Here is a 23,528-nt window from a genome sequence, read left to right on the forward strand (position 1 = left end):
ATCTAAGTATTGCCCACAAGATCATATGCTGCAAAGTCCTGCCTGTCGGCGACTATTTCAGCTTCAACCACAACAACACAAGAGCACACAACAGATTTAAACTTAATAATAACCGCTCCAAACTTGACTGTAAAAAATATGACTTCAGTAACCGAGTTGTCGAAGCATGGAACTCATTACCGGACTCCATAGTGTCATCCCCAAACCCCAACACTTTACCCTTAGATTATCTACGGTTGACCTATCCAGATTCCTAAGAGGTCAGTAAGGGGCGAGTACAAGTGCACTAGAGTGCCTTCCGTCCCCTGTCCTATTGCTCTCCTATACCTTTCTTCTATTCCTAAACCTCTTCTTCTATTCTTTCATTGATATGTTCTATTACTATACCTTCTTTTCTGTTATTTCTTAGATATATTTTACTATGAGTATCTCCTCTATAACCTTCATCGTGTATTTTACTATGTGTATATAGCTATATACCCACTAAAACCCTCATTGTGTAGTGGACAAAATAAATAAATAAATAAATAAAATAAAATAAAACTAATGCCTATCCCATATGTTGGAATGATGTTACGAACATGTATAAAACATTGGGATTGTTCATACTGGCTATTATGTGAGCATTCTTTCAACTCATACCATCTCCCTGTTGAGCAGAGTCCACACAATCTTCTTGAGCCACATTTATTGCTGGAGTACAAGGTTCTACCTTCTGGAAAAAATGCCAAAACAAATTTTATCTAATGGGCTCATTACATGGGAAATGGCAGTATAACCCTTCAATGTCATAACCCAGCCAAATCCATTTCTTTGGAGACCTAGCATTTTTAGTCTTCCATTTGTTTAGTCAGCAACCTTGAGTAACTGTCAAAAATCAACAAGGGGTCAGTTTTCTCTGCTCTGGTACAAAAGTCCCGAATTTGCAGTTTTAAAAAGCTCTTTCAATTTTACTCTCAAGCATTAGGTTAAGCACTGAGGCTATTCTCAAGTCAATCCTGTTAGGCCAAACTAGTTTAATTATTTGCTCCTTTACCAGTACCAGATCTCATCGATCAAAGTTATATTCATTTCACATATGTTTCTCCCATTGTAATATAATACATGTGTAATCTCATCACCGGCTCAAGGTTGATTCAGCCTTCCATCCCTCCGAGGTGGGTAAAATGAGGACCCGGATTGTGGAGGCAATAGCCTAGCTCTGTTAAAAAGTGCTATTGCTAATGCTAACATGTTGTAAGCCGCCCTGAGTCTAAGGAGAAGGGCGGCATAAAAATCAAATAAATAAATATACTCCTTTTTCGTGTAATCTTTTGTTTTAGTCCTCTACTTACTTCATCCTGTCTTAATGACAGTGTGTGCGTAATTTTGCATTTCTGTGTGATTAAGATCTATAACCTTCAATTTTATTTCAGTTTACATGATCATGATATCTCAATGATGGCAAACCTTTTTTGGCTCGGGTGCCAAAAAGGTGCACATGCAAGCGATAGCGTGCGCACGCTTGCCCACATCCATGATGCAATGCCTTTGTTCTGCACATGCACACAACTCCTGCTGCCCCCCTGCTCATGCAAACAGGCCTCACTTCTAGACTTCCTGTAGGCCCATTGGGCTGTTTTTTGCTTTCTCCGGGGTTCAGGAAAGCCTCCTGAAGCCTGGGGATGGCGAAGAATGGCCCAAGTTTGGAAATGATGCAGAAGTAGAGCTGCTCTACTACTTACCTTCAGATAATTGCAACCAGTTGCAGCCAGGCACTCCTTGGCCCATTTCTTCTGCACCAGGCTTTTCTGAAGGCCTCTATAGCCGTTAACAGAGATCCAGATCGATCTGGAACTCTGTGATCGGCTGCAGAGGTCTTCAGGAAAGCCTTGCCAACTGCAGAAGAAGAAATGGACCGAGGTGTACGAGGCCTGGCTGCAACTATCCAAAGCCGAAGAAGTTCCTGAAAACCTGACAGCGAAAAGGAGGCTGGGGGTGAGCACACAAGTGTACTTCCGTTTGGCCTGTTGGGCTGTTTTTGCCATCCCAAAGCTTCAGGAGGATTTCCTTAAGCCTGGGGTGAGCAAAAATGGTGGAAAAGAAGGCCAAAAATCAGCTGGACAGTGTGCACATGCATGCTGGAGTTGACATAGGGCAATGTCTCGCAGGCCCTCATATATTATCCTGTGTGCCACCTGTGGCACTTGTGCCGTAGGTTTTCCATTATACAAACATACAAATATATAAATAATGAAACCTATATATTCCCTCCCATGGGCAACACCCACCCCCCTTGCAATTCTGGGTTACCTAAAACATTTTCCTAGGTATGTTTTAAAGCATGACCACAGTATTTAGACCCCAGCCTTACTCAATGCCTGGGGGGAAATCCACCTTTTAAAAAACTTTAGGAAAATTAGAATGATGGATGCCTTCCATATCTTAAGGCAGTGTTTTTCAACCAGTGTGCCGTGAGACATGGTCAGGTGTGCCGCGAAAAAGGAAGCTCAGGTTCTGAGCTGGTCTCGCAACATTTTGCTGAGAGAGAGAGTGAGAGAGAGAGAGAGAAAGAAAGAGAGAGAAAGAGAGTGTGTGTGAGAGAGAAAGCAAGAGAGAGAAAGAAAAGAGAAAGCAAGAAAGCAAGAGAAAGCAAGAATGAGAGAGAAAGAAAGCAAGAGAGAGAGAGAAAAGGAGAGGAAGGGCGAGAGAGAGAGAGAGAGAGAAATGAACAAAAAGGGGAGGAAAAAAGAGAAATGAGAAAATGATTGAGACAGAGAATGAGAAGAAAGAGAGAGAAACAAAAGAGAGGGAGAAGTGACTCTTGATTTAAAGCATATGATAAAAAGCATCCAAAGAAAAAGAGAGAAAACCCCCCAGCCCTCACCTGTTTTTGGAAATGGTTCAAGAGTGTGTATACACACACACACACACACACATACACACACACAGGTGGGGAGGAGACAGGGATGGAAAAAGAGAGGAGAGTGTCTTGGGGTGTCATTTTGTGTCATTTTGGTTGGTGGTGTGCCCCAGGATTTTGTAAATGTAAAAAATGTGCCGTGGCTCAAAAAAGGTTGAAAATCACTGTCTTAAGGAGATGTGTGTGGGACAGTGTTTCCACATGACTGGGAGTAGTGTGGCATTACTGAGTAGTTATAATAATAATTAGTAACAACAACAACAACAACAACAACAACAACAATAATAATAATAATAATTTATTAGATTTGTATGCCGCCCCTCTCCTAAATTTCTATTATGGGACAAATTCTGAGGGTTTTTTTTTTAAAGGTTGTAATTCATTGCTCTAGATATGTTTAATTTTTAACAATGAAGAAACTGTTTATGGTCTTTCTCTTTATTGGTAACAATATGACGTAGAAACTGACAGAAGTTACAATTTTAAGATTACATTTCATTTGCTCCCAGTATGAAAAATTATACAAATGTCTGTACTAAAACACCCATCTGTTTTTGTGAATGATACCATAATGTTTCATACTAAGGAATTTGGTAGTAAATCTCTTTGCATTAATTTTGTTTTTGCAAAGACTTGAAACTACAAAAGATGATTACCGTGTTCATTGTGAAGAGCTTGAGAAACAACTGATCGAGCTGCAACATCGAAATGATGAACTGACATCTCTGGCAGAAGAGTCCCGGGCTTTGAAGGATGAAATTGATGTTCTTAGGTATATTCAATAAATCTAGTATACTATGTTACTATCTCTTTAATATGCAGTATTCTATCATTTGGAATTTCCAAAGAATATACCAAACTTTTTCATCTACTGCTACCCTTCCCATTCATTCATTCATTCATTCATTCTTTCAATCATTCTTCCTCTTTCCTGAGAAAGAGTGTCTAGCCCAAGTCATCCAGCCACTTTTCATGCCTAATGCGGGACTAGAACTCATAGTCTCCTAGCTTTTAGCCTGGTGCCTTAACCACTAGACCAAAGAAATACATTTTATATTGTTTCCCTTTGCAGTGAAAACTGTTTTTAATAGTTTAATTGAGAGGATTATTCACAAATGCTATTGTCATTTATTTAAATTTATATTATTAGTTCAATGAGGTCACTACAGACCTCATAAATTACATAATTTAAATTACATAAATTACAGGAGAAAGTGGCTGTAGTGTGTTTAAAATATTGACGTCCGCAAAATCGAAGGCTTCCTATATCACGCATCTGAAAGCCTTCCAGATACTCTAATCTCAGGATTCACTGTTACTGGGGCATAGTGGATGTGACTTCTAAGGGAGGCAGACCAACATGTTTGGGGCACATCTGCTTGGTGAAGTATGGAAGATTTTCATTGTGACATAATACGATAAATTAAGACTTCCTTTTTTGCATCATTCAGAACACACAAGATTCTGCCAGTGACATTTGGCAGCAAACTATTAAATTCTGACTGTCTTTGTTTTTGTTTGTTTGTTCGTTATTCCATTTTTTCCTAGGTACTTGGTTCTTTTTCCTAAATAATACAAGTAAAATAAGCTTTGTGCTTCCAGCACTTAAAGATTTTATTTTATATTTTTGATATACCTTTTTTCTCTTGTAGGTTCTTACATGTAATACTTAAAATTGTTCTAGGGTAACAAATGTTTAATATGGAGATTGAAAATTACTTTTATTTGCATGTCTTATAACTGGTAGCATATGTTGTATAAAACAATATAAGAAGATCATTATTCAATCTCTAGCTAAGATGCTAGCTTGAATTAAGTATTGAAAGAATATTTTAACTCTGCTAAATAAACCTCCTAATTCTAGTTGGATATTGCAGCATTTTAACTTTCATAGTACAGTGGTACCTCATCATACGAACTTAATTGGTTCCAGGAGGAGGTTCGTAAGGTGAAAAGTTCGTAAGATGAAACAATGTTTCCCATAGGAATCAATGTAAAAGCAAATAATGCGTGCAAATCCTTCAGGAAAATCCCAAACTTTAGAAGGGAGGCAAACAGAGGGCAGGGAGGAGCAGCTAAAGGGGGCGGGTGGAAGAAGCAAGGCTAGGCTAAAGGGTGAGTGGGAAGGAAGAAAGGTAAGGGGGGCACCCCTCCCTTTTCTTTCTTCAAAAGACACCCTTTCAGTTCCTTTGCAAGCACGTTGTTCTCTGCAAAATGTTTCCTACTCCAAGCAGCCCCTCCCTTTTCTTTCTTCAAAAAAGGGGGGGGGGAAGAAACCCCTTCATCCCAGCAGCAGCTGCTTGGGTTCGTAAGGTGAAAATAGTTCGGAAGAATAGGCAAAAAAAATCTTAAACACCGGGTTCATATCTTGAAAAGTTCGTTAGAAGAGGCGTTCGTAAGATGAGGTACCACTGTATTTATATATTCACTAATGATTGCCTCTTGAAATGAATGAGACCTCCCTGGGGGAACCTGTGACTATTTTAGGCTTACCTCCTTCAATCTTACGATGATGGAAGACCTTTGATTCAAAAAGAAAGCCTACCCCGAAGTGGCACGGATCATTGCCTAGTAAAAGTAGAAAGTTATTCATGACTGCAATCGATGCTCCGGTATTAATTATGTAGAACTGAAAAGTCCTTTCTGTTTAGTTTATCACGCCAGCAATTTGAACCCGAGAGAAAATATTTAATAAATAAGATCTTACTTTTCCCTTAAGTAAGAATTTGCATTTGTTGTCTGGAAATGGCTCCAGCATGGTTTTGAAATAACTGAATGTGTTGTTATTGTAGGACTGTTGCTGATAAAACAAATAAACTGGAGTCGACGATTGAAGTGTATCGCAAAAAGTTGGAAGACCTGAATGACTTTCGGAAACAGGTGAAAATACTGCAGGAAACAAACATGATGTATGTGCATAACACTGTTAGCCTAGAAGAAGAATTAAAGAAAGCAAATGCAGCCCGTGCACAGTTGGAAACTTACAAAAGGCAGGTAAGAAATGTTCCCTTTCATCTTGTTTGAATTTTTGTGTTTTCTTCGTACTTCATCGAATAAAGTCTTCACTTTTAGGTCTTAAAAAAGCTGAGGTTGAAAAGTGACTTTGTCCTTACGTTGTCTTTGCAAACATTTTTATTGCTTATATCAATAGTACAGTGGTACCTCATCTTACGAACGCCTCTTCTAATGAACTTTTCAAGATACGAACCCGGTGTTTAAGATTTTTTTGCCTCTTCTTCCGAACTATTTTCACCTTACGAACCCAAGCAGCTGCTGCTGGGATGAAGGGGTTTCTTTTTTCCCCCTTTTTTGAAGAAACAAAAGGGAGGGGCTGCTTGGAGGAGTAAAGATTTTGCATGCTTGCAAAGGCACTCAAACAGTGTCTTTTGAAGAAAGAAAAGGGAGGGGCGCCCCCCTTGCCTTTCTTCCTTCCCACTCACTCTTTAGCCTAGCCTTGCTTCTTCCACCCGCCCCCTTTAGCTGCTCCTCCCTGCCTCCCTTCTAAAGTTTGGAATTTTCCTGAAGGATTTGCACGCATTATTTGCTTTTACATTGATTCCTATGGGAAACATTGTTTCATCTTACGAACTTTTCACCTTACGAACCTCCTGCTGGAACCAATTAAGTTCGTATGATGAGGTACCACTGTATTTCACTTATATTTTGTTTGGAATGAGCAAGATAACCTTATTGGTAGATTTAGCATTACCAGTAACACTGGCAGGTCTTCAACTCTGCAGTTAGTTGGATTAAGAGTAGAATCATGAAAATTAGTTCCATAATTCTACAAGACCTGGAGCTGGATTTCTAAGCATTAAATGATGTATGCTAAAATGAAATGTTTCAGAACAACAGATAGTCTTTGACTTACAACCACAATTGATCCCAAAATTTATCTTGCTAAACAGGGATACTGTATTTGTTAAGTTAATTTTGTCTCATTTTATGGACTTTCTTGCCACAGTTGTTACAGTGAACCACTGCCATTGTTATGTTAGTAAGGTGGTTATTAAGTGAATCTGCTTTCCCCATTGACTTTGCTTGTCTTAGGTTGCAAAGAGTGATCACATGACCTTGGGACACTACAACGGTTCCTAAATATGAACCAGTTGTCAAGCACCCAAATTTTGATCATGTTACCATTAGGATGCTGCAATGAATGAAGTGTGAAAAATGGTGATGTCACTTTTTGGTGCCATAGTAATATGAAATGGTCACTGAATGAACTGTTTTAAGCCAAAGACTACTTGTAGTAGATATATTCCATTTAAGTGGTGAAAAAATGATTTCCAGCTAATGCTGAAAGAGTCACAGGTTCCCATGAAGATAATGAAATCCAGTATTACAGAAGAATTTATTTCAAATTTCCAAGTTCTGAAACCTTTATTGGTTTTGTTTTTAAACCAGGTCCAGGAACATCATAACAAGCTTTCTGAAGAATCCAAAAGAGCAGATGCGTTAGCTTTTGAAATGAAACAGTTAGAAGAGAAGCATGAAACATTAATTAAAGAAAAAGAGGTGAAGTTTCTACTAATGTGATGGAAATACAGTTTTCGAAATATTGGGAAGTCAAGATATCTATGTGTATACAGTAATCCCTCGCTACTTCGCGGTTCATCTTTCGCGGATTCGCTATTTCACGGTTTTTTTGCAAAGGGAAAAGAATGCTGGGACAGGGATGGTGTGTGTGTGTGTGCGCGTGCGTGTGCATGTGGGAACAGCAGTGGCAGCCTCCTTCAGCCCGCACAGTAGCTGAGAGAAGCTGGTCTCTCTCAGTGGTCAGCAAAGGTGGGTTGTTAACAATATAGGGAGGGTTTAAAAGTCCAAATACTCGTTAAATACATGAAATATATATTTCCTCTGCTTCGCGGAAATTTGTTTTTTGCCGGTGGTCTTGGAACGCGTCCCCCGCAAAAAATGAAGGATCACTGTAGTGCAGTGGAAGTGGATTACTTAGAACCATGATGGCAAACCTATGGTACATATGCGACAAGTGGCACATGGAGCCATATCGGTGGGAATGTGAGCTAAGGTCTGGCATGCATGTGTGTGCCAGCCAGCTGTATTTCTAGGCCTTCTAGGCCCACTGGGAGTCAGGAAACAACCTGTTTTCGGCCTCTTCAGAGTCTTTCCAGAAGCCTTGGGAGAAGCCTTCCCCCCCCCCTCCCAGAAGCTCTTCAGAGGACCTCTGGAGGGGGGAGGGAGGCCGTTTTCACCCACCCCTGACTCCTAGAAAGACTCTGAAGCCAGGGGATAGCGAAAAACAGGCATACCATCGCGTGCCAGAAGGGGTGGTGGTGGTCACGTGCATAGGATGGGCATGCAGATATGGGTGTTGGCACGCACATGAATTCCCCCCAGGGCCCCCTCGTTGGCACACAAAGCAAAAGGTTCACCATCACTGACTTAGAATGTTGACTCTCGGAAAGTCTGCAATGTAATGATAAAGTTGTTTTAGGCCATGGGTATCAAACTCGATTGCATTGCAGGTTGGACGTGACATATTGCAACATTTTTGGTGGGCGTGACCTCCACTGACTGTATTCAACCCGCAGGCCACCAATTCGACAGGCCTGTTTCAGACCATCATAGATGTTACCGTCCATTATGAAAACCGGTTTATTTTTGACAGTGATGTCCTATGTTCTATAACAGAATCATGTTCTCTTATTAAGAGCTATTCTGGGATGTCTTTTTCAGATGGAGAAGCAATAAATAAATAAAATAAAATAAAATAAATAAATAAATAAATAAATTAATTAAAGTTCTCATACAATATTAACACAGGTATTTTGGCATGCATCCACTATTATCAAATCACTTTTTCTTTTCAGAGATTGATAATTCAGCGTGATGCATTGAAAGAGACTAATGAAGAGCTCCGGTATTCACAAATGCAGCAGGACCATATGACTCAAACAGGTACTTTAAAAAAAATATTTAGGATCATTTTTGCTTAGACTCCATGGAAAGTAGCCTTATGATTTTTTTTTAATGCTATCAGGTGCATCTACTATGAAAAGCCATGACAATCTTGCTGCTGAAATTCTGCCTGTGGAATTTAGGTAAGAGAAGTAAACACATGTAAAATAAAGTGTGAATCTTTTTTTAAAAAAATTTTATTACATACACATATAACACAAATACATACAAAATAAAAAAAATAGTGGGGAATCACTTCCCCCTATTTACAATAAACTTGCTTTGGTATATATCCACATTTATATTATCCCTCATATATATATTTACATATATTTACATATTGTAATTTACTTATTCTCTAATTTCTCAATTTTCCATAATAATTTACATTTGACATTCATAATAATAATAATAATAATTGATCAAATAGCAACAATCTTTGATTTCCTTTCCTTTTCCAATATTTATTAAAAGGGTTTCCAATGTTAAAGTAAATAGAAGAGACAGTGGACCTTTTTCTATATTAAATTTTTCAGTACAATCCCCTTTCATAATCACTTTTGCTTTTTGTTTTGAAATTTTGTATTTGTTGACGATCCGAATCGTCCTTGGGTATCAATATTATCAATGCCTCTGATCATGTAGATGGTAATTTTTCTTTTTCAAGTATCTCGTTAAATACTTTGATCATTATCCCTTCCAATAAATTTTGTGTATTTTTATATATCCCACCCAGCCCTGGTGTTTTATAATTTTCTTTTTTTCAGTGCGGTATCAAATTCTATGGCTATGATTGCCCTATTTAACATCTTTCCTTGATCTTCTGTAATTTGTTTTATGTTTTTTATGTATTAATTTTTTCTTCTGTAACGTCTTCTTGGGCTTTTAAATTTCTGCCGAAATGAAATTATTATTATTATTATTATTATTATTATTATTATTATTATTATTAATAATAATAATAATAATAATTAGATTTGTTAACACGTCTAGGGCTGCAAACAGACTTTAGTGTATAATATCACGTAGATTGCCAATTGTATTGTAATATACAGTAAGCCCTGTTTCATAATGTTGGAGGAAAATGCAGTATATTGCAAAACATGTCTGCTTTCAAATTTTACTTTAAATCCCAGAGACATGTTCATCCGGCTTCAGCATGAAAACAAGATGCTTCATTTGCAGCAAGAAGGATCGGAAAATGAACAAATTGCAGGGCTTCAAGATAAATTGGAACAAAGGAATCGGATGATAAATGAATTAGAAACTGAAAACAGGTTATTCTCCTTCACATACCATTTATTTAATACTATTTTTTTTATAAATACAAAAAATGTGTGAAAGACACAGAATGGGGAATGAAAAATACTGAAGAATAATAAAAAGCACATGAAAGACTGATTGGCTCCACACTGATTGGTGCAACTGGGTTGAAAGTGAACTTTCCTACTCAATCTACTCCTAGAGTTGCTTATAAATCCTAAAGGGGGAACTCTGTCAAAATGAAGTTGATTGTGATTCACTGTGGAAGAGACCTCCTCCAAACGGAGAGCCAGACAGTTTTGTGGAACAGAACTCTACTCTCAGTTGCACTTCCCTCTGGTTTCCTCTCAGTTCCTGCATAACACAGTACAGGTGTTTCTCATTTGCTGATCATTCAGCAAGTGTTCAAAGTTAGCTGCATAGCTAGAGGTATAACAAGCAGGAAGAGGGAGATTATGATCCCACTATATAGAGTGCTGGTGAGACCACATTTGGAATACTGTGTTCAGTTCTGGAGACCTCATCTACAAAAAGATATTGACAAAATTGAAAGGGTCCAAAGACGGGCTACAAGAATGGTGAAAGGTCTTAAGCATAAAACGTATCAGGAAAGACTTAATGAACTCAATCTGTATAGTCTGGAGGACAGAAGGAAAAGGGGGGACATGATCGAAACATTTAAATATATTAAAGGGTTAAATAAGGTCCAGGAGAGAAGTGTTTTTAATAGGAAAGTGAACACAAGAACAAGGGAACACAATCTGAAGTTAGTTGGGGGAAAGATCAAAAGCAACATGATAAAATATAATTTTACTGAAAGAGTAGTAGATCCTTGGAACAAACTTCCAGCAGACGTGGTAGATAAATCCACAGTAACTGAATTTAAACATGCCTGGGATAAACATATATCCATTGTAAGATAAAATACAGAAAATAGTATAAGGGCAGACTAGATGGACCATGAGGTCTTTTTCTGCCGTCAGACTTCTATGTTTCTATGTTTCTAAGTTGTGATGGCACTAAGCGAGTCGTGCTTACAACTATTGAGCTACCAACAGGATGTCATTGATTGTCCACCTGACTGGATTGGATATCAGGGACACTGCTACAAATTTTCAAGAGAAGAAAAGAACTGGAAGGAAAGCCAAAACCTCTGTGTTTTGCATAATGCTTCCCTAGCCAAAATTACAGAGGAGGAGATGAGTTTTATCAAGTTATTCACAAGACCTGATGTCTTTTGGATCGGCCTCAGGAGAGGACCAGATCAGCCCTGGAAGTGGTTAGATGGAGAAAATTCAATGTTGGAGGTCATGGGAAATGGAGGAGACTGTGCATTTGTGGATGATGGTGCCACAACCAGCTCAGGGAGATGTAACACGGAACATCGTTACATTTGCAAAAAAAAATGATCCAAATATGATATGTGCCTTACGGAAGCTGAGAGGAATGCTGTTTGCTCTGCTGCAGCTTCACTTTGAGATGCCCTTTTAAAAAATTACTATAGATCCATTCCATTTTCTGAACAGGCTCTAAATAGATCTCCATAATTTTGTATCTGTCAGTGTTGGCACTTGTGTTTTTATTTCCTTCTGCTAAGATTCATGGGGCTATATTTATCCTGGCCACTTTTGAATAGGTCATCTTCTATAACTTTAGAATAAAAATGTTGTTAGCCGCCCCGAGTCTACAGAGAGGAACGGCATACAAATCCAATAAATAAATAAATAAAATAAATAAACTATTTCTAACTGTCACAGTGCCCCAGCAGTCATGCTATTGGTATTGCTTGCCCACCAGCTTGCAGTTCCGATGGTGGCTGTGTCCTATAGTTATATAGTTGTTATTTGAGACTTTGCTTGCTGACTTCCCACGTTGAAGTCAATGGGAAAAACAGCAGAGAAGGTTGTATGTTGCTCTGATAAGTCCTGGTCTTCCTGGTCTTGCATCACACTGCACCATCCATCCCCTTGGCTTTCTGTATTTGTGCCAAAGCATCCATCCTGCAGCTTCTTGTTTTATTTTATTTGATTAATTGATTGATTGATTTGATTTATATGCTGCCCCTCTCCAAGGACTTATGCTTGGATGTGGTCTGCACCAGGCCTCAAAACCCCCTCTGGCCTCCTACAGTTAACATGCAGCATACACCAGCCCTCGTCCTTCCTCCCCCAAGACGGAGTGGCTGTGGGTCTTTCCTCCCAAGGACAATTCCATCTGTCCATTACCCTGGGGGGGGGAACTACTGACCCCCTCAGAGAGGGTTCGCAACTTGGGTGTCCTCCTCGATCCACAGCTGACATTGGAACATCATCTTTCGGCTGTGGCAATGAGGGCGTTTGCCCACGTTCGCCTGGTGCACCAGTTCCGGCCCTATTTGGATAGGGAGTCATTGCTCACAGTCACTCATGCCCTCATCACCTCGAGGTTCGATTACTGCAACACTCTCTACATGGGGCTACCTTTGAAAAGTGTTCGGAAACTTCAGATCGTACAGAACGCAGCCGCGAGAGCTGTCGTGGGGCTTCCAAGATTTGCCCACGTTTCTTCAACATTCCGTGGCTTGCATTGGCTGCCGATCAGTTTCTGGTCACAATTCAAAGTGTTGGTCATGACCTTTAAAGCCCTACATGGCATTGGACCAGATTACCTCCAGAACTGCCTGCTACCGCACGAATCCCAGCAACCGATAAGGTCCCACAGAGTTGGCCTTCTTCGGGTCCCGTCGACTAAACAGTGTCGTTTGGCAGGCCCCAGGGGAAGAGCCTTCTCTGTGGCGGCCCCGGCCCTCTGGAACCAACTCCCCCCGGAGATTAGAACTGCCCCCACCCTCCCTGTTTTTCGTAAACTACTCAAGACTCAATTATGCCGCCAGGCATGTGGGAGTTAAGAGATTCCTTCCCCCTAGGCCATTACAAGTTATGCATGGTATGTTTGTGTGTATGTTTGGTTTTATAATAAGGGTTTTTAGTTGTTTTATTAATTGGATTGTTACATGTTTTTTATCATTGTTGTTAGCCGCCCCGAGTCTACGGAGAGGGGCAGCATACAAATCCAATAAATAAATAGATAGATAGATAGATAGATAGATAGATAGATAGATAGATAGATAGACAGACAGACAGACAGACAGACAGACAGACAGACAGACAGACAGACAGACAGACAGACAGACAGACAGACAGACAGACAGACAGACATTCCTTTACTCCTTACCTGGGATTCCTGCTGCTTTATGCTTAAAGGCGATGCATGTGTCTTACAGTTATAACAGCAACTGGGAATGTCACTAAATGATGCAGTCATGGGATGTTGCATTTTATGACATTAATACTTGGCGACAGCAATCCTAATTCTATTTATTCTAGTAACCTTAATTTATTTAGCAAGGATAAGTACCTCAATAGAGAGGCAGCCTAGGAGGTTCTTGCTGCCAGCTAGAGAATAAATATTGTAAGAGAATAAATCTCACAAGAACAATGATTTCACGCTTCTATTAATAGTCTTACCGTTTAATGTTCATGATAGACTGAGCAAGGAGCGTTTTGGGGAGCTGCAGCAGCAGATTGAAGACCTTCAGAAGTCCTTGCAGGAGCAAGAGTCCAAGTCAGAAAGAGAAAGGGTAGGTATGACATGGGAATATACAGGTAATTCTTTGACTGTCCAAAATTATGACCGTGCTGAACAGATGGTATTTACAACAGGTCCGTGAATGTTGCAGGGGGTCTGTAGTCAAGTGATTTATGATATTTCCTGCTGGCTTCCCCCGAGAGAAGTCAGTGGGGAAGCCAGAGGAAATTGGAATTCCCAAAGGTTATATTTTCATGACCACTGCAGCCCTTGTTTAACCATAGCAATGAGGACTGACAGAATTGCCTTTGACAAGTGATGTAGTCATGTGACATTGCACAGTTTTCATTGTAAGTGGAGGACCACATACATTTCATAATAAAACATAAAACTTCCAAGTATTCTGTAATAACTTTATTGTAAGTTATTACAGAATAAAAATGTTCAGGTGTTTGTTAAATGAGGCTTTTCTCTGTGTGACAGCACATGCATAATTTATTCCAGTTAGAAGACTGTGTCTAGACATATAAGAATCAGTTAACTTTGTTGATGGATACCTAATTCTTCAAAGAAGTAATTCTAACCAATAGTGATTCATATTAAGGCTGATTAAATTTTGAACCTGAGTTGTTCTTTTGGGTAAACTAGCCAGATCTAGGATAAAAATGCATATATGAATATATGTATAAATGAAGAGGCAACAGCCATTGCGATCTGCAGAACATTTTAAAATTTATTTAAAACTACTAAAATTAACTAAGCTTTTGTTAGTCCTCTACTAACGTCATCAGAGCGTTAAAATCCCCATTGAAGACAGTTTTGCAATACACAAAAGATAAAGAAGGAACAACAACCTCACCTGTCTCCATATCTATGCTAGCAACAACTAAGCTAATTACAGGAGGGAAGGAAGGGTGTAGGCCTGTGATGCGCACAATGAGCAAAGTGAGCAGCATCATATAAAATCAACTGTCTTCAATGAGGATTTTAATACTCTGATGACGTTAGTAGAGGACTAACAAAATCTTAGTTAATTTTAGTAGTTTTTAATCAATTTTAAAACGTTCCAGAGATTGCAATGGCTGTTACCTCTTCATTTATAAATACACCCGGAACTCACATTTTTAGGACAATTCTTGGTGAATATGTGTATACAATATGCACAGTGAGTTCATTTTTCTGAAGAAAGGCACATTCAGGTTTGATTTCAGTGGAAATTAACAAGTAGGAAAGTTGTGCAAGATTTTTGTATGTATTTATAATGTTTATGTAAGTTTTGAATCATTCCTTGGATGTGGATTATCTTAAATTCAAAGTAAATATTTATTCTGGCTTTTGCATTTTACTTAAACACAAACACAAGCACATGCCGCATTTTAATGTTGAGAGCAATGAGTTCATGAACAACTAAGCAAAGATTTCAAAAAATGAACCAATATAATGCATAGCCATTCTTAAAAATCACAGGATAATGAGGATATGGGAAAAACATAGACTGGATATAATTTTCCTTGTTTTTATCTGACATTGAATAAAGATCCTGAAACATGGTCTGTTTCAGTTATGTAATGAAGTAGGACTCAGTAGTTTTTAATGTTGCTCTACAGTAGGATTGATCATAATTATCTGTGTGTGTGCGTATATGGTGTGTGATTATTCATGTGGTCTAATAATTTTCTGTCACTTTTATGTATTATTTGCAGTCCAGTCAATTGAAGCAGAAGATAGCAGCTCATATGTAAGTGACATATTTATATTTCTTTGTATGCATGTGAGCAGACGTGAAAACAAGACATAACTAAGCTTTTTCCTTGTTTGTAACACCATTGTGAAATTGGAAGAAAATAATGCTTTTATTAGTACAGTGGTACCTCTATTTAAGAACTTAATTCGTTCCTTGACCAGGTTCTTAAGTAGAAAAGTTTGTAAGTAGAAGCAATTTTTCCCATAGAAATCAATGTAAAAGCAAATAATGCATGCAAACCCATTAGGAAAGAAATAAAGCTCAGAATTTGGTGGGAGGAGGAGGAGGAGGAAGAAGAAGAAGAGGAGGAGGACAGTCGCTGCCAAAGGAAGAAGGTGACATGAGGGGAATTTTAAAAATCCAACACTTTAAGGCTTAAATAAAAAAGAGGGTCTCTGAGGCAGCGAGGAGGAACACGCGCCTCCCATTCGCCCAGCGCAAGGCTGCCTCCCCTACACTGCGCCAGAGAGAGAAACCCAGGTGAGCAAGAGGGGGAAACCTCCCACTCCTTTGACCAAAAGGCGGTTGCTGCTTCTACCTGCTTCCTCTTCCTTCCGATGCTTAAGGGCTCCCCTCTCCTCTCGATCACTCGCTTTGCAGATGACACCCTTCCTTCACTGTGGTGACTCCTCGGTTTGGCTGAAGCCGAGTTGATATGGCCGGGGCGAAGCACCCCCTTTTGCCTTTCCGTACCCAGACGCTCCGGGAGGCAACCTCGCACCGGGTGTATGGGAGGCAGCACGAGGGAGTCCCTCTCCAAGTGCTAGAGAAAGGAAAACGCTCCGTTCACTCTGGGTTGCCCAAAGCAAAAGAAGTGTTTCTTTTCTCTGGGCGCTAGCAGAAATTTATTCCCTCTCTGTGCCCAGAGAAAGGAAAATGCTTTGTTCGCTCTGGACTGCCAAAGCCTCCTTAAGCACCACCGAAAGGCTCCTCTGGCAGCCCAAAAAAGCCCAAGAAGGCCAGGATTAATGGGCGAATGGTGGGAAACTGGCCAGGCCTTCATGCCACTCTCAAATTTCCTGGGAAATTTTTCCGGGCTTGGGTTCTTAAGTAGAAAATGGTTCTTAACAAGAGGCAAAAAAATCTTGAACACCCAGTTCTTATCTAGAAAAGTTATTAAGTAGAGGCATTCTTAGGTAGAGGTACCACTGTACTAAAATATGTATGTAAAGTAGGGGGGCACATGGACAAGCGGTTTTTTTTACTGCTGTATGGTCCTATCTGCTGCCTTCTCAGACATAATGACCTTATAACTCCATAGTGGTGGTTTCCCCTTAGGCATTCATCCTCCAAATCTTGAGCGAGAGTCTGGGTTTGTTCAGGAATTCATAGCTGTTAGGATAATTATGTGCTGCTTGCCTATGTTGTGACCTTAATTTGTTTTTTAATAGTGCTGTATAGGGTTTGTGGTGGGATGTTGTGTTTTAGTGTTTCTTATAATTGTATGGTGAGAAAGTACCATGCAATTTTTAAAGTATAAAATAAAATAAGTCAGTTATGTTACCTTTTAATTTAAAAAAGCCATATCCTTTCAGGGAGAAATTAAATGAAGTCCATGATGAACTGCAGAAGAAGGAAGCTCTTCTTGCAGACCTTCAACCAGATTTAAATCAAAATGGTAAACTGTTCAGTTACTCCTTTCACTTTTTACTACAAGTATTACTTTATTCCTATTGCATACATAAATTTTGCAGGACATTAAACTTTCTGTATATTACCCAGTATATTGGTAACATTTTATTTATTTGTTTGTTTGTTTGTTTGTTTGTTTGTTTGTTTGCTGCTCCTCTGCAAGGATTTGGGGTGGCTATAAATACTGCAAGGATATATCCCTTTTTTCTTCGTTCTAAAAAGTCATATTTTATTAAATGCAGAAGCTGCATTTCTGAATGCTACAGTGAGTGTAACTGGCAAAATGAGGACCTTGTGATCGTTCAAATGTTTTATTAAAATCCAAATTTTATTGGGATTAATGGGATCACAATATGTAGCCTTAATGGATTACAACTTACTGATCATGTAGATCTTTAGAGCTAACAGTATTCAAGGGTTATTGTTTGTTCCAGATCTGGATATTTATCTCTACTAATTATTTCACTGGGTTTTCTTATAATAGCACAAAAAGTAGAAGAATTAGAAGCTGCTTTGCATAAGAAAGATGAAGATATGAAATCAATGGAAGAGAGATATAAAATGTATTTAGAAAAAGCAAGAATCGTGAGTAATGTTTTCTATAAACTAGAACATTATTTAAGAAATCTTGAACTGGAAAATTGTTCCAATCTCACTTCTACTCTTTGAAAGCTACATTAGTTCTCTATTCCATAAGTTTCCTCATTTAGTTAACTATGTGGCAGTGTCTAATTAATCTTTTTTCTTCCATTCATTGATTCTTGGAGAACGCCTGGAGAAATCCTTGAAGTTTTCTTGGCAAGATTTGCCATTACAGTGGTACCTCGACATACGAGTTTAATTCGTGTCAGAGCCGACCTCGTATGTCAATCAATTCATATCTCGAACGAATGCATTTAGATTTGGCTTTTCGCGCCGAGACAACTGGAAAAAATTGAATTCTTGCGCCACCTAGTGGACGCTCGGCTCGTGTCCCGAATTTGAGCTCGGGTGTTGAACAGAAATTTTGCTCATGTCTCAGCTCGTAACTTGGAATACTCGCATGTGGAGCAGCTCGTATCTAGAGGTACTACTGTACTTCCTAGGGCTGAGATAAAGTAACTTAAACAGCCTGCTTTGTGCAGGACTAGAACTCACACTCCTGATTTCAAGCCTGGTGCTTACAACAAAATGGCTTGCAATTGTTTCTTGTGATCTAAAATAATTAAACAAATAAAGAAATACACTCAAACCCCCAACATTAGCTTACTCGCTTTTCCAGGAAAGATTCATCTCATCCTGGAAAGAGGAAATAGAATAAAATCTATGGCACTATGGATTTTTACTTCCATCACTAATAGCTATATCGAAATAGCTATGTCCGTTCCAATTTGGTGAAGAATTAATAAGAAATATTTAATCCCTTCAAACAAAGTCAGAAACATCGCATACCATAGGCATCAGAAAGCTTTTTCTCAGCTAGACTGAACCCACAATAGCAAGAAAAGCAGACCAAATTTGTTGATGTAAATTAAAGGAAATACAGTAGTACCTCTAGATACGAGTTTAATTCGTTCCAGAACGGAGCTCGTATGTCGATCAGCTCGCATCTGGAACAAATGGCTTTAGACTTTGCTTCCCCCCCGCGGAGATAACCAGAAGCAAGGATTCTTGGGCCACCTAGTGGAAGCTCGGCTCGTATCACGAATTTGAGCTCGGGTCTGGAACAGAAATTTCGCTCCCATCGTGGCTCGTATCTTGGAATACAGTGGTACCTCGAGATACGAGTTTAATTCGTTCCGGACCTGGGCTCTTAAGTCGAGCAGCTCTTATCTCGAACGACTTTTCCCCATAGGAATTAATGTAAATAATTTTAATTGGTTCCAGCCCTCAAAAAACTCACAAAGTTAGTCTAAATTATGCAGAAAGACATGTTTTTAATGAAGAAATGTACATGTACATATAAATGAATAATGAAGTTTCTTTCACTTAACTTGTAAACTTTCTTAAACTTTTAAATTTACATATGTTCAACTTCTCTGCCACCCAATCCTGTAGGACAGAGGTCCCCAACCCTTTTTGCACCAGGGACCGGCTTTAAGCGATCAAGAGAGGAATGGGTGAATGAATGGACGGAGGGTGGGAAGGAAGGAAGGAAGGAAAGAGGGAAGGGACAGGAACAGAGGAAGGAAGCAAGGAAACTTATGAAAGGGGAGAGTAAGAGAGGAATGAGTGAAGGGAGGGAGGGAGGGAAGAAGGTGGGAAGGAGAAAGAAAAGAAGAAATAGAGGAAGGGAAGGTAAAAGAGAGAAAGAAAAAGAGCAAGAAAGAAAGAAAGAAAGAAAGAAAGGGGGAAGGGACAGGAACAGAGGAAGGAAGCAAGGAAACTTATGAAAGGGGAGAGTAAGAGAGGAATGAGTGAAGGGAGGGAGGGAGGGAAGAAGGTGGGAAGGAGAAAGAAAAGAAGAAATAGAGGAAGGGAAGGTAAAAGAGAGAAAGAAAAAGAGCAAGAAAGAAAGCTGCAAGCACCCCCCCGAGCCCCCCAGGCCGGCTGCAACCTTTTAAAACGCGCGCCGCTTCGCAGCTGTCTCCTGAAGCCGAACGCGGAAGTTAGCGTTTGGCTTCAGGAGACAGCTCCTTGGCGCTTGTATCTCGAATTTGGGCTTGTAAGTAGAACAAAAATATCTCTCCCCTCCCAGCTCTTATCTCGAGTTGCTCTTAAGTAGAGCAGCTCTTATGTCGGGGTTCCACTGTACTCGCATGTGGAGCAGCTCGTATCTAGAGGTAGTACTGTAGAATCAATAGACTGAATCTATAGGCTAGACTGGGAGCTTGGAAAAAGCATTCCGGAAGAAAGAATAGAAGTCATATTACAAAATTGTTTCAAACATTTTTAATAAAAATGGCTTGTTCAGTTTGGCAAATTTTAGGCTATGTGATCAATGTAATTGTTGCATATGTTATTTCTGAGTTTATTTTTTAACTAGATAAGAATAACTGTAATCATAATGTATGGGGTTTTTCCCCGCAGGTCATAAAAACTTTAGATCCCAAATTAAAACCGACATCTGCTGAAATAACACTGCTAAAAAAACAGTTGGCAGAGAAAGACAAAAGAATTGAAATACTTGAGGTATTTTATTTTATTTATTCAATTTATATGCCGCCTACCTTACCACCAGGCAACTGTGTTTTTATATATTTATTAAATGCATACTTATTTTCCATTCATGTAAACACTTAAGGGAATTTATGAAAATAAAACAAAATAGAAAACTAAGTATTAAAACTGAAAGCAATTTTAATATGTTTTCTGGGGACTTTTTGGTGTTAAAGTCCACACCTTTTAAACTTGCCCAGGTTGAGACACACAGGTAATGAACTAAGAGTTGCCATAAGAAATTGGTAAAATTAAACCAGAAGAAATGTGATTAAAATCTGGGTTTATTACTGAAGATATATGAAACAATCAAACTTTCATCTTTTTTTTTCCTTACAGGCTTATGTGTTGCTTTACAAAATTATGCATATAGTGTTCAGTTTGTTGCTTTGAATGTCATATAATTTCTTCTACTTACATTATACTTTTTAAAATTCCTTTTAGGGTCAGTGTAAATCAAATAGGATTCAGGAGCATGAAGAAAAGTTAATTGTATCTGCGTGGTATAACCAGGTGAGTTATTGTATTTGTGCACATGGGAAATTTTTTTAGTAAACATGGGTGAAATCCAAATATATTCTACTGACAAAGGCAGCTTCCTATGAGAGATTTTGCAATCCACATCCAATAGTCCTCATGTGCCCGCAGAGAGATTTCCTAACCTTGTGCAACAGATTTTAAGAAGCTAATGGAAGCCACGGGATGGGGGAGCATCTAATTATTCAAGCACAATTCTATCCATGTACAGGACTGGGTTTTGTTCTTAATATTTTCAGAGTCAAATAACCAGATCTGATATGATTAAAATTTATTGAAATTATGGTTTTTTTCTCTGGGATTCTTGTGATTACTTGCAGTTTATTTTTCTTTGCAGAGCTCACTACTAGATCATGTTGTTTTATTTGGTTTGCTCTACAACAGGAGTCTCTCTCCAAAGTGGGCAGCTTTAAGACTTGTGGTCTACAACTCCCAGAACTCTCCTAACAGCCATGCTAAGAATTCTGGGAGTTGAAGTCCACAAGTTTTAAACTTGCCAAGTTTTGAGACTCCTGCTCTATAGAATTAGTCATGGATCCTCTGGAAGTTCTTAGTTTTTGAGGGACTCAATAGCATAATTAACTTTCTTCCTCCTAAGTAAAAGTCTTAATTTTTACTTAAACATTTACTTGATTTTTAATGTTATTCATCTTCTCAGCTATTTTTGACATCAGTAGTGTTGTTTGTTCTCCCATAGTAGATACTGAGCTTAATGCTAAGGCCTAAGTCTCCTGCAAAGAGACTCTCTCTCTCTCCCCCCCCCTCTCTCTCCCTCCCCCTCTCTCTCTCTCTGTGTAATAACATAAAAAAATGTGCTACCTATTTTGTTGCCAAAGTAATGATGTGATCTCAAATGGGCTGTATGCCACAGCTTGTGAGTTTTATAGATTGCCCATTCCTGCAATACTAGAATCTATATTTGTCATACATTTTTCAGTAGCCATATTCCAAATTATTCCAGGATTAACATGCATAATCTGTGGATCCATTGTATAGCATATTATCTGTGCATGTTTAATGCCTGTTTACTATGCCAGATGTTAAATATATATCTTCAATAAACCGGGGGAGAGGGGGATAAATCAAAAATAAAAATAAAATAGAAAGTATGGGTGAATAATCTAACAGTAGAAGTCAGATATCATAAGTATTCTCTTTGTTTGGGATTGAATGAAGAGCATTATGGATTTAAGTACTTTATTCTGTTTCCTTCCAGAGTTTAGCCTTTCATAAACTAGGAATGGAATCCAGACTTCTGAGTGGGAGTACCGTCTACAAGGATGGTCATTCGTACCCACCTGCACAGTCTTTCCTTGCACAACAGCGGCGACTGACCAACAGCCGAAGGAATCTCTCTGTTAAAGCACCACCTACACCGTCAGATTAGGTCATAGAAGATGGTCTACCCTAAAGTGCCCTTAATTTATTTTATTACTCCTGTTTTAAAATGTCAGATAAACTATGATGCAGGACATCAGCTGTTTTACAAATGGAAATCTATATGCTGCTAAATCTAATTTAGCCAAGTGACAAGAAACAAGAAACATTTAATGTTTCCTTTGGGATTCTGAAAAGATTGGGGATAAAAGCACAGCTCTTAAAGGAATTATATTTGTTGTCATTCTATATTGTACTGTATACAAAGAGGTGTGAACTGTCGTCATATTTAAAATTCTGCTTAAAAGTTCTCCAGGTTAATCACTGGTTTTAATAAGGATTTTTTTTATTTAGTGATATATCTACAGAGTTCTTTTTCTTTAAAGTTTATTCTTTAATAATGGTTTTCATTAGTAATGGGTGTACACAGTTCTTTTTATTTAATATTTGTTTATTCTTTAAATAACAACACTGAAACTGGAAAAATCATTAATATTCTTCAAGATTCATGGCAAGCAGTTCCTCCCATATTCCCAAATGTAGAATGAAATAATTGTTTTAATCAGTAAAACTGTAATCCTGGTGACTTTCTCCCCAACCCCTTCTTCCATTCAGCAAAAAGTAATTAGATTTAGAATAATTTCATCGTTATTTTGTTACATAAATATATTTTTTTCTTAATAGTTGAGTTTGTTTTGGAGGTTAGTTTTTTTTTAAATGATTGATCAAGATAAGAGGAAGGTGTTCAAACACATGGGTGTTTATTGAATGGATGAAATGTACATTTGCTTTCAAAAAACTTAAAATTTTCCATTTAAAAGAAATGCACATATTCAAATTAAACACAATGGAAGAGGTTGACATTATTCTATTTGAAATTAAACTATAATGCATTGCAATCTTGAACTCATACACCTCAAGTAAAATGAAGCCTATAAGCTGGGGTTTTTTTTAAATAAAGTTATTTTGTATTGTGGGGTATCAGATTTATAATGGAAATTGTAGTGATAGTTTTACTATTTCTTCATTTTAAAACTGGCTTGAGAAAATAACTTAAGTATGAAATGGTTTTGTGTAGATACAATATCACAAGCCTGACTGCAGGTGGTCCTCATTTAGTGAGGGTAATTAGGATGAGAATTTTTTAGTTAAGTGATATTATAAAGTGCAATGTCATATGACTCTGCCACTTTATGATGGTGGTTCCCACAGTGGCTTTTCCATTGACTTTACTTATAAGAACCCGGTAGGGAAGGTTGAAAAATGTGATTACATGACTGCAGGATGCTGCAATGGCAAGAAATCCAAGCCAGTTGCCCCGCCCCGAGATTGGGATCACAAGGGCACTGCAATAACCGGAACTTCAAAGACTGGTTGTAACTGCACTCATTTAGCACTATTGCAAATTCTAGCGGACACTGAATGAGTGGTTATTTGGAACATTTT

The 23,528-nt window shown here is 38.5% G+C and overlaps 1 protein-coding gene across 1 annotated transcript in view; it reads left to right on the forward strand.

Annotated features, from left to right (window-relative positions):
- Window positions 1–22,939, forward strand: part of HOOK1 (hook microtubule tethering protein 1) — a 42,480-nt gene extending 19,541 nt beyond the window's left edge. Inside the window, exons 10-22 of the mRNA XM_070746012.1 lie at window positions 3,534–3,674; window positions 5,695–5,896; window positions 7,310–7,420; window positions 8,737–8,824; window positions 8,907–8,967; window positions 9,961–10,101; window positions 13,613–13,706; window positions 15,358–15,392; window positions 16,934–17,016; window positions 17,515–17,615; window positions 20,040–20,141; window positions 20,613–20,681; window positions 21,922–22,939. Of these exons, the coding sequence (XP_070602113.1) occupies window positions 3,534–3,674; window positions 5,695–5,896; window positions 7,310–7,420; window positions 8,737–8,824; window positions 8,907–8,967; window positions 9,961–10,101; window positions 13,613–13,706; window positions 15,358–15,392; window positions 16,934–17,016; window positions 17,515–17,615; window positions 20,040–20,141; window positions 20,613–20,681; window positions 21,922–22,092 (1,399 nt within the window). The 3' untranslated portion in view covers window positions 22,093–22,939. The remainder of the gene's footprint in view (window positions 1–3,533; window positions 3,675–5,694; window positions 5,897–7,309; window positions 7,421–8,736; window positions 8,825–8,906; window positions 8,968–9,960; window positions 10,102–13,612; window positions 13,707–15,357; window positions 15,393–16,933; window positions 17,017–17,514; window positions 17,616–20,039; window positions 20,142–20,612; window positions 20,682–21,921) is intronic.
- The last annotated feature ends 589 nt before the right edge of the window (window positions 22,940–23,528 follow it).

Source organism: Erythrolamprus reginae, chromosome 3 (assembly GCF_031021105.1).
Source record: "Erythrolamprus reginae isolate rEryReg1 chromosome 3, rEryReg1.hap1, whole genome shotgun sequence".
NCBI lineage: Eukaryota > Metazoa > Chordata > Lepidosauria > Squamata > Dipsadidae > Erythrolamprus > Erythrolamprus reginae.